General features: G+C 40.9%; 1 protein-coding gene across 14 annotated transcripts in view; it reads left to right on the top strand.

Annotated features, from left to right (window-relative positions):
- Nucleotides 1–17,570, top strand: part of APBB2 (amyloid beta precursor protein binding family B member 2) — a 447,074-nt gene that overhangs the window by 295,706 nt on the left and 133,798 nt on the right. For 10 of the 14 annotated variants that reach the window (XM_037829665.1, XM_037829662.1, XM_037829660.1 and 7 more), the window contains one exon: nt 11,134–11,342. In XM_037829665.1, the coding sequence (XP_037685593.1) occupies nt 11,134–11,342 (209 nt within the window). The remainder of the gene's footprint in view (nt 1–11,133; nt 11,343–17,570) is intronic. The other 4 variants (XM_037829667.1, XM_037829666.1, XM_037829663.1 and 1 more) reach the window with 1 other exon arrangement.

Below are 17,570 nucleotides of genomic sequence, written 5' to 3'. Positions count from 1 at the left end.
AAAAAGAGATTCTACTTCAAGACTACAGCATTCACTTTTGTCTGCATTTCCAGCCTGACGGCCTGCTCTACAGATTTTAGAGCTGCCATTCCCCACAACTGTAGTAACCAATTCATCAAAATAATCCCTTAGATATATACACAGATATCTTATTGGTTCTGTTTCTCTGCAGAACCCTGACTGATATAAGGAGTAATTGCTATTGGGTACAGGTTTTCTTTTGGGAGTGATGAAATTGTTCTAAAATTAACTGAACATAAAAAAGTCTTTGAATTGTATAAACTCTACATTATATGGATTATATCTCAATCAAACTGCTACATAAATACACAGTATGAAGAAACGTTTGAAACACCCTCATATTACTTATTTGTGAAATCTGTTAAACCTTTTTAAGACTTGAACCTTACTTCAAAATTGTCTGTAGCTCTCTTAAAGTAAAACATGAATTTTTACTCAAGTTTTGTTTTTATTTTTAAATCTTTGTTTGAAAGACCCTTAAGCCTGAGGCTTTTGGTAGTGGTTTTAAATTATGCTACATTGCACTTGGTGCTACTCTAAAAGGAAATATGTTCTTTGGTTACATTTCATATCATCTCATGGTTTTAATAACCCATTTTATAACTAGTAAGGAAACGATGTTTATTTTACGTTAAAGTATTTAGAATTAGTACTTTCTGCTGATACTATACTTAAAATATTCTGTAGCCAGGTTATATGATTAACTTCACTTTTATATATACATTTACAAATACAAATTCACCCTTTGGGTAATTTTTAGCTGGTTACATGTCATATCTTCTAATTTTTAAGTTTGTATTTGCAGAAGCCCCCTGGCTCTTTTGCTTGGTTTTGATTTTGATTAACAATCTGTGAACAGAGAGGCTTAATTTCCTTTTTATCTTCCACCAATATGAGATCAGTTCCTATCTGCATGCTTTCATGGGAACATTAGGTTAGAGCAGAAGTAGTCTCCAAAGAAGAATTTTAAAATGATGCAGCAGACTTGATAAACTATTTTGTTTCAACTTCATTTCCACTTCTTTAATGGTTCAGTCTCATGACATAAAACAGCCACGCTCTGATTAAAGAAGTGCTATATACTCAAACCAGTGTGTTGTCATATGGTATATCATTTCTAAATTGACATGCAAGTAGCTGGTGTTAGCATCTAGTTTTCTTGATCTAAATAAAAACTGGTTGTTGCAGATTCTGAGAAATTGTATTCTTTTATGAAGAAAATCACCATGGTTGATGCCATTTCAAAATATTTTCTCCAAAGCCACATTTTAACGAAGTAATTAATGGCAATAATAGTTACATATTTATTAAGTGCATATGATGTGCCCAACTCTGTACTAGGTGCTTTCCTACAAAATACTGTTTCACAACCTTGTGAGGTAAGTGCTGTCATTAGTGTGTAAAATGAGGAAGGAAGCAGACTATTAGAGAACTAGTCATTGTCCAAGGTCATCCTGCTAGCTAGTGTGGGAGCTGAGACTCAAACCCCTACTCCTAGTCTAACTCCGGAGCTCCCATTCATGGTAGTAATAATGCCTTAAGAAAAATTCAATAGCAAAAATCTGGCAAACACTGTCTCCAGTGAGTTTAAATTTGAGCTGATTTAATGCCAAAATACTTGTAAAAATATACGAAGTATGTAGTGTTAAAAGGCCCCGATTTAAGGACCACTGAAATAGTGAGTTCTTGGAATATTTGCTCACAAATCTTTAACAGAAAAATCCTCAGCTCCAAATATCTTCCTATTTCAAAGACATTCAAAAACCTTAATATTAACTTTTAAAGAAAAATGTGGAAAAAAGTGTTAAGAAATTAACACCCTCAAAACTGTTTAGAGTTGTATTACAACTGTTAAAATAATGCTGCCACAAGAAAACCCAATTGAGTACAATGTGTACTTTTTCTAAGGCTGTGATAGACATTTCAGGGTCTTAATTATACCTTGTAAATAATTATCAAGAAATATGAGAGGCCCTGAAACTTGTTTTTGTGAGCTTTCCTTCCCTCTCACTGGCAGGCCAGGGGGTCAGGGGTCTGGGAGCTCACAGAATTTGGACACTTTGGGGCTCATTCCCTTGTTCCACAGTCAGTGTTTTGGCCATTTCCACTAATTCCTTTTGTTGAGGACAATCTCATGCGAAATTCTAAGTACCCTCTCCTTCCTGCTTGGAACCCTTAGCAAAGCTATAATTAACCATCTTAGACCCACACCCCTGGTTCTGTGCTGCTGCTTTCGAAAGCTGGTGATGAACCTTCCGGAGGGAATGAAGAGCCCTATTTGCTGTATTCTGACAAAAAAAGTTCTGGATCCAGAAGAAATGAAGGGACTAAATCGTAAAGAGAGAAAAAGAGGAACAAAGGAAGCAGACCACTTGGTGATCTGGAAGAGAGTTTTAAAGCTAAATTCAGATAGTTTGGATTGAAGCATCTGGCTCCATCAGGAGTAACATTGTTCAAAAGATTAGCTGGCAGCAGCTGCAACTGAGATGTTGAAAGAGAAGAATTTTTTTTCTTCTCTAAGAACAGAAGCATTGTGCAAAATACTCTTCTGATCTTATGGGAGCATGGTGCAAATTATTCTTCTGATCTTTCAAAAACAGAAATCACACAATATCTTAGCATTTTCCTGTGCATAGAGGGTGAACCCTTAGCCTGTGGGGCCTTAAAATTGATCACAGGCTGCTCACCCCACGCTCCAGCTGCCTTTCTGTTTTAATATCTAGCAAGCTCCTTCCTGCCACATGTTTTTTGCACGTGCTCTTCCCTCTGTGAGGAATATTCTTGTCTGGAGTCTTCCCAAGGCTGGCTGCTCCTTCTTGTTTATAGAGCTGTGGCTTCCTCAGTGACCTCCCCAGACAATCCCACTCTACCCCACACCCCGTCTCATGCATGACCCAATTTAACTCTTTTGTTTATTCCTGTATTTACAGCTTCTTGGCCATAGTACTTTGCATTTGTAGGAAGCCCAAAGTATGAAAGAGTGAATAAGTGGATAAATGAATATAAATTTAACATTTTTTTTTTTTCTGTGGAGCCAGTAGTTAGATGGAGTCAGACGAAAAAGAATGACCTTCTTCTGTCTTCCTAGGCCAGTGGTTCTCAGTAGTCAGAAAACCCAGCTGCATCAACATCACCTAGGAACTGTGAGAAATAGCAATTCTCAGCCTCCTCCCCTCCCCATGAACTATTGTGCTAGAAACTCTGGGGATGGGCTCAGCCATCTATGATTCTGATGCTTGAGAACTACTGCCCTAGGCTCAGAGGCAGGGCCCTGATATAGCTAGATCACCTCTGTATCCCAGCCCTAAAGCAGTGCTGGCACAAAGAACTATTTGTTGACAATGAATCCATTTTTCCCTCCCCCCACTGCCTTGCACGTCTGCGCTGGGTACACAGATGTTGAGAAGGGAGCAACTGCCAGTCTGAGAATCTGAGGGAAATCTGTGCTCTTCACTGCAGCCCTGGTCAAATTTAGAATCCCAGCTCACCCATTCCTTCTTCACAGCAGGAGAGGAAATTTCCAATTGCTGGTAGATGCTCATTTGTTTTCATTTGACCCTTGAGTTCCTGCATGTGAGCCCAGGGGAGGGGATGCTTAGAGGCTGGCTGGCTTCACACGCCACGGACTGCATCCCAGTAAAGGCGAAGTAGAGCCAGGCGGTGGCCAGGCGCCCCGAGGTGGCTGGAAGAGGCAGGTCACTGCTGCTCACAGATGGACTCCGTGTGCCCCCGCCAAGCATTGCTTTTGGCTCAAGAGGCTCCAAGCATAAGAAAGGCTTTGTGGGGGCCCTCAGCCTTGCTATTTTTACACTCTTGACTTCCAGGCCCTGCTTCCTGTTTCCTCAGAAAGGAACAAAACACCAACAAGGAAGGACACCAGTGAAAGCTCGGTGGGCTGAACTGCCCCAGTCAGGACGTGACAGCGCCTTCAGCGAGATGCCGGGATGATAGAAGCCGGAAATGCGTGGGAAGCATCTTAGGGCATCTGGAAAGCATCTTAGGTGTAAGATATGGTTGAGAGGGAAGCAGGGAGAAATATATCAGATCTTAGGCTTTGCAACGTGCTTGAAAGTGTAATTTGATCCTTAAAGCTTCTAATAGGAGGGTTTTATAGATCTGTGGGCCAGGCACTCCTCAGCTATCCTGTTTTACCAGAAGTAGAATAAGGAAGAGAAGGCACGTAGAAAAGAACCCTCTGTAAAGACCGGCATTTATAAGTGTACCAGTGTTGAGGTCTCATCTAGATCGTGAGGGTGGTTCAGGGCCTAGAACCGTCCTGCCTACCCTCACTGCAGGACAGGGGAGGGGGCGAGAATCTTGGTGCCATCACCTACTGGCTCTTTGACCTTCCGCATGTCAGCCGGCTGGTCTTAGAGCCTCAGCCCTTAGCCATTGCTTTGTTTTTCCTCTATTAAATAATGTATGGGAAGATAAGCTTTGCTTTATGGGTGGGAGGCTAAAATCTCCTAAGGAAGGTAGGTGAAAAACTCAATCATATGCAAATAGAAAGCAACTTTATTCCTTTGGGATTGGTTTGTGTTTGAGGGAGACCCAGGAAAAGTTTAACTGATGAGCTTAAGGGAGGACCATGGATACAAATTTTTATTTTAAAAATTATGACCTATTTATTTTTTACTTCCACAATAATTGAGAGAGAGACACGCACTCACACACATCCAGAGAAAAAGAAGGTAATAGGATGGCAGAAGGGCAACAAGCCGGGGCTGGGGGAGGCAGGGATGGGAGTGGGGGGTTTGTTAGAAACTAGCATTGCCTGATCTCCTATTTTCAAGGTCTAGTCCTGATTGATCTTTCTTCTCCAGTGAATGATTATGTTTTATCCTTATTTGAACTATGGTAATCATTGAATCCCATGGATTCTGTAATGAGCATTTGCCTTTGGACATATCTTTTTTTATTATTGTGACTTTGGAGATTTTGATATATTATTATATTGTTGGCTTTGGAGACCTATACTATATAATAATAATTATAACAACAAAACTGACACCATAGTCAACATTTATGTAGCGAATATGACTATTATGTGCTGACCTTTATTCTGTTTTACACACCACCTCATGAGGTTAGGTCCATTTTACAGATAAGCATCTGAAGCCCAGAGAAGTTAAGTGAGTGGTTGAGCCAAGATAGGAAGGCAACCTCCAGAACTCCCATTCTGTTATCATTCTAGGCTGTATAATGCCATATCTAGGTTAGGGTCTTTGCTGACTGCTTTCATTTCTAGTTTTACTGAAGCCACAAGGTCTTGAGTGAATCCCTTCTTTTCCTTGGGTTAACTTTCTGATACTGAAAGATACTTTGATTTGGCCAGGTCCCTATTGTGGCATATCTCCTTTTTTTAGAATACCCGAAACTTTTGATCTCAGGATTCCATTAAAATCTATGTATTTTTTTCCCACTTTTTTAAAATACATTTTTTATTGTGAAATTTAAGGTATTGTGATGGTTAGATTCACATGCAGCTTGGCCAAGTGATGGTACCCCGGTGTCTGGTCAAGCAAACACTGGCCTAACTGTTACTGCAAGGACATTTGTGACTGGTTAATAAACCAGAAGGCTGGTTTATTAAATTATCAATCAAATTGGCTGCAGCTGTGACTGATTACATCGATGAAGGGTGTGTCTTCCACAATGAGAGAATACAATCAGCTGGATTTAATCCAATCAGTTGAAGACTTTTAAGTGAGTCAGATAGAGGACCTTCGGTTCGTTTTCGGCTGACCAGCGAAGCGTTTCCTGAGGAGTTCATCTAAGTTGCCAGTTCGTTGCCAGTTCATCGGAATTGCCAGTTTGCTGCCTGAGGAGTTCATTGAATGTCTTCACTGGAGTCACCAGTTTCCTGTTTGCCCTACGGAATTAGGACTAGTGCATACCCAGAGCTGCGTGAGATGCTTTTATAAATCTTATATTTGTAGATATCTCTTGTTGATTCTGTTTCCCTAGCTAATACATAGGTTTGTATATAACAATGATTACTTTTAAAGTACTATGTAACAAGTAGTTAGCAAATTTCAAAGAATAGGTCTATGTATTGTAAATTGCCAAACAAACAAAAGAAAACACACACATACAGAAACATTCATAAATGTAAGTGTACAGTTTAAAAAATAATAATAAAGTGAACATCTATGTCACCACCACCCATGTCAAGAAATAACTTATAGTATAGAAGCCTTGACATACCTCTTCCTAATCAGAACCTTCTTTACCCCCTTAATATAGTATTCATTACTCTGACTTTTGTAATAACTGCATCCTTGCATTTCTATATAGTTTTACCATATATATCTATGTCCTTAAACAATGTAATTTAATTCTTGAACTTTATATGAACGGAATCTTAGTATTTTCTTGTCTTCTTTCTTTTGATCAATGTTATGTTTGTGCAATCCATCCATATTGTTACATATAGCTCTACTTAGCTCATTTTCATTGCTGTATAGTATTTATTGTATCAGTATACCACAGTTTATCCACTCTGCTGTCAATGATTTTCTGGGTTGTTCTGAGGTATTGACTATTTCAGTGATGTTGCTATTAAGTATGTTACCTGGTGGATACATATGAGTTTCTCTAGGGCATATACTAGGTTTGGAATCGCTGGATCATTAAGTAGAGATATATTTAACTCTACTAGTTACTACTATTTTTTTTCCCAAAGTTACTGTCCCAGATTACCCTTCTACTTAGCAGTGTATACAAGTCCTCAGTGTTCTACATGCCTGGCAACATTTGGTATTGTCATACTTTTAAATTTTTGCCAGTCCAGTGGGTATGTAAGGAAATCTATTGTGTTGCAAACTTTGAGGTATTTTTCAGTACTCTGTAGGCTTTCTATACACTTCTTCATTTTAACTCTCCTATAAATTTTTCTTAAGTAATCTTTAAGAAATCTAGTTGGTTTGAATTCCAATTCTCAGTTGAGTAACTCCAAGATGGAATCCTTTGGTTTGCTTTATGCCATCCAAATACTGAATCTAATGTCCAAAGGTTGCTGCTGCAGAGCGATTCACCCAAAGAGAGAAAATGTTCTCTATTATGGAGAAGATATTAAGATATTGCAGCTGAAATCTAAGAACAACATGTTATGACTTCAGAACTCAGCAGATTTGTTAGTAAGAGGTATGTGATGGACACTTAGTTTGAGGAAACTATCTGAGAACAAAGGGCAATGAAACTGTCAGCCACTGTTTCCCTTCTGCAGCATCAGCTCCTTACTTTGTCTTCAGCAAAGCTCTACCAAGTAATTTTCTGAGAATCAAAAGAGTTGAAGCTTATTCCTAATCATCTCGTGTTTAGAGATTTTCCCATTTTTATTTGGTGTGCATCCCTCCCTCATGCTGTGTCCACTGTGGTAACCATCTGAGGGTGGCCATCTTAGACTATGTACTGGGTTGAGTAGTGTGTCCAAGAATTCATGCCCACCTCGAATCTCAGAATGTGACATTATTTTGAAATGGGGTCATTGCAGATCTAATAAATTCGGTTAAGATGTGGCCATACTGGATTACAGTGGTATTAGATTAGAACCAGTTATTAAGTCCAAAAACTGGAATCCCTGTAAGAAGAAGAGTGGACACACAGAGACACACATCCAGGGAAGATGGCCATGTGAGGATGGAGACAGTGACTGGAGTGATGCAACTATAAGCCCAGGAGCACCAAGGATTGTCAGGAGATGCCAGAAGCTAGGCATAAAGAAGAATTCTTCCCTAGAGCCTTCAGCAGAAGCATGACCAAACCATCTTATGATAAAAGCAGCTTCTTATTTAGACACCTTGGCCCCACTGCACCTTGCCTTAGCTATGGTTTCAAGGTTTATTTTAAGCAAAAAATTTTCAAAACAAATGATACCTGTTTTCAAGGAAAATCATACCCACAAGACCAACATGGAAAACCAGTAAAAATGGTGCTGCTGTGATTAAAGTGATTAAGGGGCCTGGAAGGGCCTGAAATTCTGCCTACCTGCCCCAGCATCTTCTACTCCCATTTGATAACAATTGGAAAACCACTTTGATAGCAATTGGAAAACCACTGACCTGTTGAATGAGGTCCAAAGTACTTATTTAAATGTATACGTAGTGTATATAGGAAAACAAAGCAAATTGGGGCAGTAATGATTCAACAAAGTGAATGTGGTAGGGGCTGGAAGGCTTCAGAGGCATGTTTCTTTCTCTTTTTTGTAAAAACTACCAGTGAATAAAGAAACAAAATATCAACTCAAAGTCTCTTGGCCTCCAGTACAGGGCTCTTTTCCAATTTATCATATTTTATTTCTTTTTATACAAGAAAACATTAATATATGCCATCAAGGGATGTAGATATTGGACCTAACTATAAATTATTCCAGAGGTTGTGAAGTTGCTCTATTTTTTGAAATTGCAGAGAACTAATTTCTTCAGAATTCCTCTTTTGCTAAGTTTGAAGTCCCAGTTCCCATCATTGGAGGGACCTAATCCATTCATTCATTTCTCCCTCCTTCTCTAATTATCCATCTTTTCTTTCTTCATTCCTTCCCATCCCATCCCATCCCATCCATCCATCTACCCAATTGTTATCAAATGCCTACTGTGCTAGGTTTGGGAATATGATATAAACAAGACAGGCTTGATGTCCACCATCCTTCACAGGGCTTACTTCCCACCAATGTGATATAAACTTTGAATGATTCTGGATCTGTTAATGGTTCTGTAGATGGGCCCACCTCACATCCATCATCATCATCATCATCATCACCATCATTTATTTTGGGCAGCAGAAAAGACTCCCCTTTTGTTTTCATTCCAACAAAATCTCAGCAGAAACACAGAATCTAAACCAAATTGATCCAGTTGAAGATAGAACAGCTCAAATCCTGCCATGCAGCAGCCCAAAGGCCCTCTCATGCTCCCCTCGAGGCACCTCAAGCAGCCAGCCTTGGAAAGCCGCTAACCTTGGTCTTTGTCCTTGGTCTAACATTATTTCATATTCTGAAATCTACCACTGTGTGTAGCTATTTTTCATACATACTAATGTCCCACCTCTAGAGACAACCAGGATAAATGTGTAAATTCAGGCCCTCAGAACTCATAAACCAGGGACATGGTACCTACCAGCATCTTTGTGTCCTTTCCATAGAATAAGACAAAGGAAGCCCCTTGATGGGGTAGAATTTTCCCCAGCTTTGTTCCAAAGCCTGTTTTACCTCTGCTGCCCCACTGGAAATGTTTTAAAAAAATAAAATAACAGCAGACAGCAACCCCTGAACCTCCCTTCAAAGGATAGAAGACAAGAGAGTATAAACACATGTTTGTTTCAAGTTGTTTCTACAAAATTTCAGTGACTTGAAATTATTTAATCATGTTTAATTTTCTTTAGGGGGAGGGGGGAATCTCTGTGATAATTTGAGTCAAGTGACAGTTTTGCCTCTGGCGGATTTAAATGAGTAAAGTGAATGTTGGGATGCCAGATAACTGCATGCATGCACATCTGTGCCCATGGTCTTAATCAACCTCTTTGTTTGGTTTCCTTTTTTCTCTTGGCGCTGCAACAACCTCACATGATGCAATGACATTTGCACAGAGCAAGGCTTGCACATGTTCTCATTTGAATTGCTGGAAAGCGCACCAGCCTCTTCTATATGGTCACATAGAAATGGTTTTAATCCGTAGAATAAAGGGATTCCTAGGTTTCGTGCTCAATTTTCTTAGATTTTTCTACGTTAATACAACTGCCCGTGATTCCCCCATTATGCCTCTTTCTCTAAATGTCGTATTCTGCTTCCTTCCCCCTCTGCTGCCTTCTCTTAGCACTTTAATCTATCTCATATTCAACTCAGGGAAGGCCAAGAATGGTATTTTAAAATAGTTATTAATAAAGTAATGAAATATTGATGTAGGCCAGGGGTGGCTGAAATTGTCTAGTAGGTGTATTATATTCAGCCCCCACAATCTTTAAAAATATCATTTTTTGTATTTGAATGCCTTGGACTATGACGATGCTTACCAGTTTGCCACAGTCCCTACCATTCTCTATTATCTCATACCCACCCTAGTTCACATGTTCACATTACTGGCCTATTTCCAGAGTCAGTCTGGTCTTTGGTGAATTCCAAGGCTTTTTCAATCCACTTTTGTTGGAAGCTTTCTGTGGGCAATCTAGGATTCTAGAATCTCAAAAAATACATTGTTACTTTGTAGGTGTTTGCAGTCAAACAGTAGACGAAAGGTGTGAATATAGTATTCATTTATAGAAAGCCGTTAAAGAAAGTTATAGTTGTTTTCATAGCCAGAAATGAAGTATGAGGCCAGGCAGCAAATCATACTAAATTATAGAGGAATTTATTAGATTCCCATATGAATTTTGTTTGGATAATTGACTCTGGTTAATGGAGCTTTAGCTTGTTCATAGGGTTTGTCTTAGTTTCCCAGGGCTGCCATAACAAAGAACCACAAGCTGGGAGGCTTAAAACAAAAGAAATTTATTGCTTCACAGTTCTGGAGGCCAGAAGTCCAAAATCAAGCTGTTAGCAGACCTGTGCTTCCACTGAGTCTGTAGGGAAGAATCTGTTCCATGCCTGTCTACTGGCTTCTGGCAGTGGCTTGCCAGCAATCCATGATGCTCTCTGCCTCATTTGCCATACGGCCTTTCCCCCTCCTCTAACTGTGCCTCCTGTTCTCTTCTTATAAGAACACCAGTTATATTGGATTAGGGGCCCACCCTACTCTGGTATCACCTCATTTTGTCCTAACTAATTCCATCTGAAATGACTTTTCACAAAAGGTCACACTTGGAGGTCCTGGAGTTAGGACTTCAGCATATGTTTGGGGGGTGGGGGAGTCACAGTTCAGGCTGTGACATTGTTCTCGGACCTGCAAGATGACTCGATGCTGAGGCCTTTAGGATCATATGCTCAAATGTCAACCTTCCCTTCCAGCTCTTTCCTTGTCACTTTTTACTCTGCTTTGTATACTCGGGGTGGCTTCATTTCTTCTCATTTGGACCATGAACACATTTGCCTATGAGATTCCCCTGAAAATTGGTTTCAAAACTGGAGGACTGTAATTTTTTCTTCTTTTAATAAAACCACCTCTTTTTTCCATTTCCCAGCAGATATATGGAGTGATCACTCATTTCAGACCGATCCAGATTTGCCACCTGGCTGGAAAAGAGTCAGCGACATCGCTGGGAACTATTACTGGCACATCCCAACAGGAACAACTCAGTGGGAACGCCCTGTCTCCATCCCAGCAGATCTCCAGGGTTCTAGAAAAGGGTCTCTTAGTTCTGTAACGCCATCTCCTACCCCAGAGAACGAGGTAAAATGGAGTGTCTTTTTAATGGCATAGCAGAGTGGATGTAACTTGTGATTTCTCTTTAGACTAGTTGCTTCTGCCCTAACAGGTCCTTGAGGTAAGCATTTTGATTATCATGCACGTTGCATTTGAAATCTCAGTAATGCTTCCTTTTAGGAAATAGTGTTAATTTCCCTCTTTCAGAGATGTTTTCATTTTAATGGCTTATGGTTCCTTGTAACACCATTCCAGGTACAGAAACCCAGAGGGACTGATTAATGAGAAGTGATTCAGATTCCTGGGGGTACACTGAGGCAGTACTTTGCTCTGAAGGTACCTTTGCATGGTACCGGCTCCGTAAAATATTTACACACAAAACATCTCTTGGCCTGATGTGTTATTATTACTGCATATCTTATTAGTCTTAGGTTCATTTGGTAGCATGGAGAGGATGTCTGCAAGAATAACCCTTGAGAATCCTTAAGTGCTTAATTTCTTTAAAAAAAAAAAGATTCATTTATTTAGCAGAAGTGACATTATTTTGGGAAAAAATTACCAGCATTAATTTCTGCTATCTTGAGGAAGAAATCTGGATGTTAAACAAAGAATTAAGTCATTGAAGAATTCCATTGTGCTATTTATTCATAGAATGATTTCTGCAGTGAACCTTTGTGAATCCTGATAACATGTTCAAGTGAATTACAGTTGTAAAAGATCACAATTAAGTAATAACTCTGTCTGAGAAAAGTGGTTTGATCCCCTAACACCAGGCCATCTCTTCCTTTTTCTGACCAGTCTTTTATTCTGTAAGCGAGCCCATTTTCTTGTTTACTTTGAGGACATGGGGGTCTTTTGAACTATATCTGTTGCCAGCAGACCTTCTCTATAGATTTGTGACTGCCATTACCCTGTCTGTCTTTAAAAGTAGACAGCATCTTGTTTCCTAAATCTTTGATTACTTCTCTTGCTCTGTATTGTTTCAGTAAGACCTGTATTCTAGTCATATTCCCACCTCCAAGCACACAGGGCTATGGCATCTCACTTACCTGGCCTGGACCTTGTGTTCTGCATCTTGAAAGTGATGAATTGGGGCGAGCTATATCCTCATTGGTAGATGAAGAACTCGGTTTCTTTCTGTCAGGCACATGCTGCAGTACCAGTGAACCACATGGGACTTTGTTGATTACTGCTGGGTGATTTTTATAACTTTCTATTGAAGCTTAATTTTCATACTCCATGGGAATTTTCAGTTTGGTCATTTATTCCTCGTGTTCGGTGTGCTGAGGATAATGGTGAACCAGCAGGGCCTGCCCCTGAAGGAGCTTAGGATGAAGTAAAGCCCTGTGATATCCCAGGCTAGTTCCATCCTTGTACTAGAGAGTGGCCTCCTAGGAGCTAAGCCAGCCCAGCATGTAGCCTCTGCTCTTACTGAGGCAGAAACATGCTCTTTCTTCCTTACCTGTATGTCTGTTCTCTTGGCATTTCTGTTAGGATCTTTTTCTCATTGCAGGGCTGCATTCCCCTATTGCAACCCTTCAACTATCTTCACCGATGGGGAGTGCCCTTTAGCCAGAGAATGTTGGAGTGGGGAGGGATCAACTGGTCCCAGCATCCATAGGTCACACGCAGGGAAACCGAGCTACAGAGAGGCCAGTCACCAGTGGCAGCACCAGATCTACAAGTTGGGGTTTCTGAATCCTTCTAAATCCTAGGCCAGGGTTTCCTGACTTAGCTCCCCTGGCTTTGGGATTTCAGCTTACTTTGCTTCTTCTAGTGTCCCCAAAAGGAGGCAATTGGGCCAACCTTGAGATACTATTTCTGTTTGATGAAGTTTCATGTCCTCTGTATGTGGAAGAATTGACATCTTTCCTAAAGCCTATCTGCTAAGTCCAAGGTGTGGATGTGCCAGAGTCCAGGGAGGGCATTCTGAGGCTCAGGTGGCTCAGTTTTTATTTCTTTGATTAATATGGTAAACTTCCATTTCCATGTTTTCTGCTAAAAGTCTCAGGAAGAAAGCAGCACAGGTGGGCAGCTGGCCCTGGTTAAAATTGTCAAGTAGCAGAGTTCATCTCTAATCCCTGAGCATCCTTCTGGTGCTCATCTTTACCTCTCTGGAGCCACTCCCTGTCTCCCACCACATCCCCATCCCATCCGCTGCTCAGGACCCCTGCCCAGCCTCAGGTCGTGTCTCACCACTCATCCTCCTGGCTGTTCTTCATGATTTGTTGTGGTTTTCAGGTTGTTTTCATAAGCATCATTTCATTTGACCCCTCAAGACTCTCAGGTGGCAGAGAAGACAGCTGCTATGTTCCTCATTTAAGAAGAGAGGTAACTAAGGCTCAGTGAGTTGAATAGCCACATAATTGGTGAATGTTAGACTCTAGATCCTGTGCTGTGTCCCCAGTGCTGTGACTTTCCACCTTGCCTTTGGTTCCAGTCCTCTTGTCTGCAGCTAATAATGCTGTCATGTTGACAAAGTCTTATTCCTCCAAGGAACTTTGTTAATGGATGTGTATTTTTAGGCATTTCAGAGGAAATGAAAGACTCCTATCCAACACTTTATTAGACCAGTGGGATAGATGGTCTTCAGATCAGCTTTTCAGTTGTTCGTGTCGCATCACATTTTCCCCGCAGTAGATAAGGTCATCTATAAGTCAAAGCACCAAACAGATTTGACAGGCAATAAATTAAAATTGTAGAGGCAGAGGGGTGAGCAGGTAGAGAGGAGAGTGGGAGAGTTAAGGAAAAGACCCAGCTCTCCACATACCCAGCTGAATATGGAAAAGAATGTGCCAACAGTGACATGGATAACATCAGAGACACTAATGATAATCAAGTGTTTATAGTACAGGCCTGTGCCTAATCCCATAAAACCTTATGTGTCTGGTACTATGGTTGGCGGTCTCATTTTACATTTGAAGACACTGAGGCACAGAGAGGTTAAGGAGCTTGCCCAAGACCACACAGCTAATACATGGTAGAGTCGAGCTTGAATCAGGTCTCCTGACCCCATCTCCACTCCAAGTTTCGCTGTATATTTAGGGGCTTGGAGAGTCTTGAATCTCTACATCTCACCCCAAGGAAAGACTGGACCACATACAGAACCTTCTAAAAAATGCCTTCTCTTTAATAACATTGTCTCAGGTGCTGACAGTTGAAGAGAGGTGATTATTTCTTTAAGACCATTTCTTTGAGATCTACATAGAATCTATTTCAACTCATCTGGAAGTATGAGAGCAAAATATTCAGAGAAATAAGAAATGTATGATATGTCATGTGGGAGATGCATATTTTATTCAGCTTTTTCCTGAGCTGGCTTTAAAAAAAAAAAAAAAAAATCAAATAAATGCCAAATCTGTTGACTAAGCTTCACGAAAGTTTAGGACTGAAGGCTTCCTTACAGTTTGAAAATGTTACATTTCACGTTCCAGAGTTCACTTGGGAAGTGTTAAGCTCAGTGGATAATGTTTCCACTGTGCATACCAGCGAGTTTATAAACTGGCCAGGAACCATTTACTGCTGCAGTTGGGCACGCGGTGCTCTTCCTCCCAGAGCATTTATATCTTCCAAATTACCTCCCAGGTTACTTGGTTGTCAACTTTTAGAGCAAAGAGGAGGCCACACAAGATATTTTTATGGAATAACTACTGGCCCATAGCCAAGTCTCACATATAATCTTTTCAACTGAAGGTGTTTCCCAGTTTCTTAAGTAGAGAATGTGCAGAAGGTTGGTCTGAGGCTAAGGAAGGCAAAATTGTTTCTCAGAACTGTGATCTCAGTAATAAATTACTGTATTTTTCCTGTGGCTTCCATGGATGCCCTGAGCAGCTAACTCCGCAGAAGGAACAAAATCCATGTATCTGTTAGGTTTTATGTATTTTCATACATTCTATTGCACTTAGAAATAAAATGACAATTTGAAAGGACCATTCTGTCATCATTTTACTGAACTTCTTCACCCATCAAATAGTTTTGACATTTTAGAGCTAGAAAGAACTTTGGAACAGTGCTCTAAGCAGTATTTCTCAGCCTCTGAACCAAGGACCACTGCCAGAAATGACTTCTGGGCATGCCCAATTCCTTGACTCCACCTCTCTGGAGGTGGGACTTGGGAATCTGCCTTTATAATAAGCTTTCCAGCTGATTTTATGCTGCATAAAGGGTGGGAGCTGGTGGTCTAATGAATCCAGTTCCCTGTTTTTATTTACACGTCACTTCCTCTTAAATTCTTTGGCCTTACCCTAGCTTCTCCTGGGAAGCCTTGCTCTCACCTTCTGCTTTGAAAGACCTTTAATGCATAGCATCCCTTTGTGTGTGATATTATGTCTTGTGGCATGTTTGTCTCCCTCCAGGAAGCCCCTTGGGACATGGACATGTCTCTCTCATCTTTGTGTCTCCAACACCTGGCACAGTGCCTGGGATGCGGTGAAGTTCATTAGCTGTTTGCCAAATGAAGGAGTAAGCCAGCCTCACAGGGAAGGAGCTGTTAGTTGACTTGCTATAGCTGCCAAACCGGGACTGGAGCCTCAGGGTCTCCTGAATCCCTCCTAGTTTACAGTTTCTACACGGTACTGCTGCTCACACAGGCAAATTGAATTACATGAGCTGTTGTCAGTCTGTTTACTAGTTTGCTTTTTTATTTTTTTAACTTTTCTGAATTGTTTGCATGATAAACTGTAATGCAGTACTCTTCTGATACTATTGCATTCAACAAAGCACAGAGAACATTTTAAAACGAAGGAAAAAAAAATATGTGGAAAGAAGGCTCATTAACATTGCCTGACTTGTCCCTTGGAATTGTAGAATTCCAGGTTCTCTGCCATCTACCGTCAAGGGCACACATTTTGAGGCTCAACTCTTGGCAAAACAGGATTAAAAAGCATAATTCATAAAACTTCATAGTCCAGAGGCTCTCAAATATTTATTCTTACAAAGGTCCTTTATTATTTCTGTTCCATGCTTAGGATATGTTGGCTATCAAACACACCACATACCTTAAAGGAAGAGAGAGTAGAAAATAAGGAAACTGCCATTTCCTAGGGGAGCCAGTCCCTGTGCCAAGGGCTAATATTCTTGATTTCTTTACTCTCTTGATGGTAGAGGTCTTCTTAGCCCTGTTTTATATACGAGGGAACTGAGGTCATGGAGCAAACAAGAGCAGAGGCAGGATTCGAACCCCAGCTTTCCAGCAGGATGTGTGAGCTTCAGAACTTCTGAAGTGCACACAGGGATGAGATGATCACAGCTTCAGTCAGAACAGCTGTGGAACATTCAAGTGCTTTCCCTCTCTCCCCAGCTGTCAGCAGGTTCAACCTTCCACTCTTGCTCTCCAGCCTGGGTTTATACCACTTCATAGAGACTTTCGTAGCACCCAAAAGAAGGTCCCCTTGGGGAGGCATTCTCAGCCCCTTTGCCCTCATCCTCAAGAATACCCTCTTGTCACTGTCAAAGAAGCAACTCCAGTATTAGCCTTTTTCCAGCAGAAAGACAAAGCATCATTTTTGTTTGACTTGTGAGATTGCTTTCCAAGACCCCACAAGAGAAATTTGGGAGAAGAAAGCTGTCAGCAGTCACAGGTTGTAAGATTGGATTCCCTTGCACAGCATCTGTTCAGTGATGGGGGGAGATGGGAGGCTCTGTACTTGGCACTGAGTCAGTCCTCACACCCAACTGTGTCTGAGCAGCTAAGGCTCCAGGGCCGCCCCAGAACCAGGTGTGATCGAGCTCATCAGGGTAGGGAGCCATGTAGCCTGGGCAAACTCAGGACAGGCACCAGGAGAATACATCCCAGCTACAATGACTCCAGCGGCAAAGCATCACTTCGCCTTGCAAAGCTTTTGCTGTGTTGTCTGAAAGGTTCTCAGTTGGGAAGTTGTTGCTCACAAAAGATGGTGTCTGCCCATCCCCTCTACCCTTTTTCCTGCTCAATCTTTGTCCTGCCCTAGACGTGTCACTCTACCTACCTTTCCTCTTTTATTGCCGTTCTCTTTGTCTCTTCTCTTCTTTCATCCCTCTCACCTGCACCCCCAGACCACGGACTGGGGTGGCCACAGACTTTCTGTAGACCCAAAGAATCTATATTGGGTTGTGTATGTATGTTTTTAAAAATCATTTAGTTGAAACTTTCTAGTCTTTCTTCTTAATTTTAAAAAACGTAGATGAATGGAATATATAGCTCATAAAATTTAAAACTAATTGATTTTGTCTTACATTACCCCTTCATTTTAACAAAGAAAGATTATGATAACAAAG

This window comes from Choloepus didactylus, chromosome 3 (genome assembly GCF_015220235.1).
Source record: "Choloepus didactylus isolate mChoDid1 chromosome 3, mChoDid1.pri, whole genome shotgun sequence".
In the NCBI taxonomy this organism is placed as follows: domain Eukaryota; kingdom Metazoa; phylum Chordata; class Mammalia; order Pilosa; family Megalonychidae; genus Choloepus; species Choloepus didactylus.
Note: the sequence above shows the minus strand (reverse complement) of the source record. Positions and strands in the feature narration are given on the sequence as shown.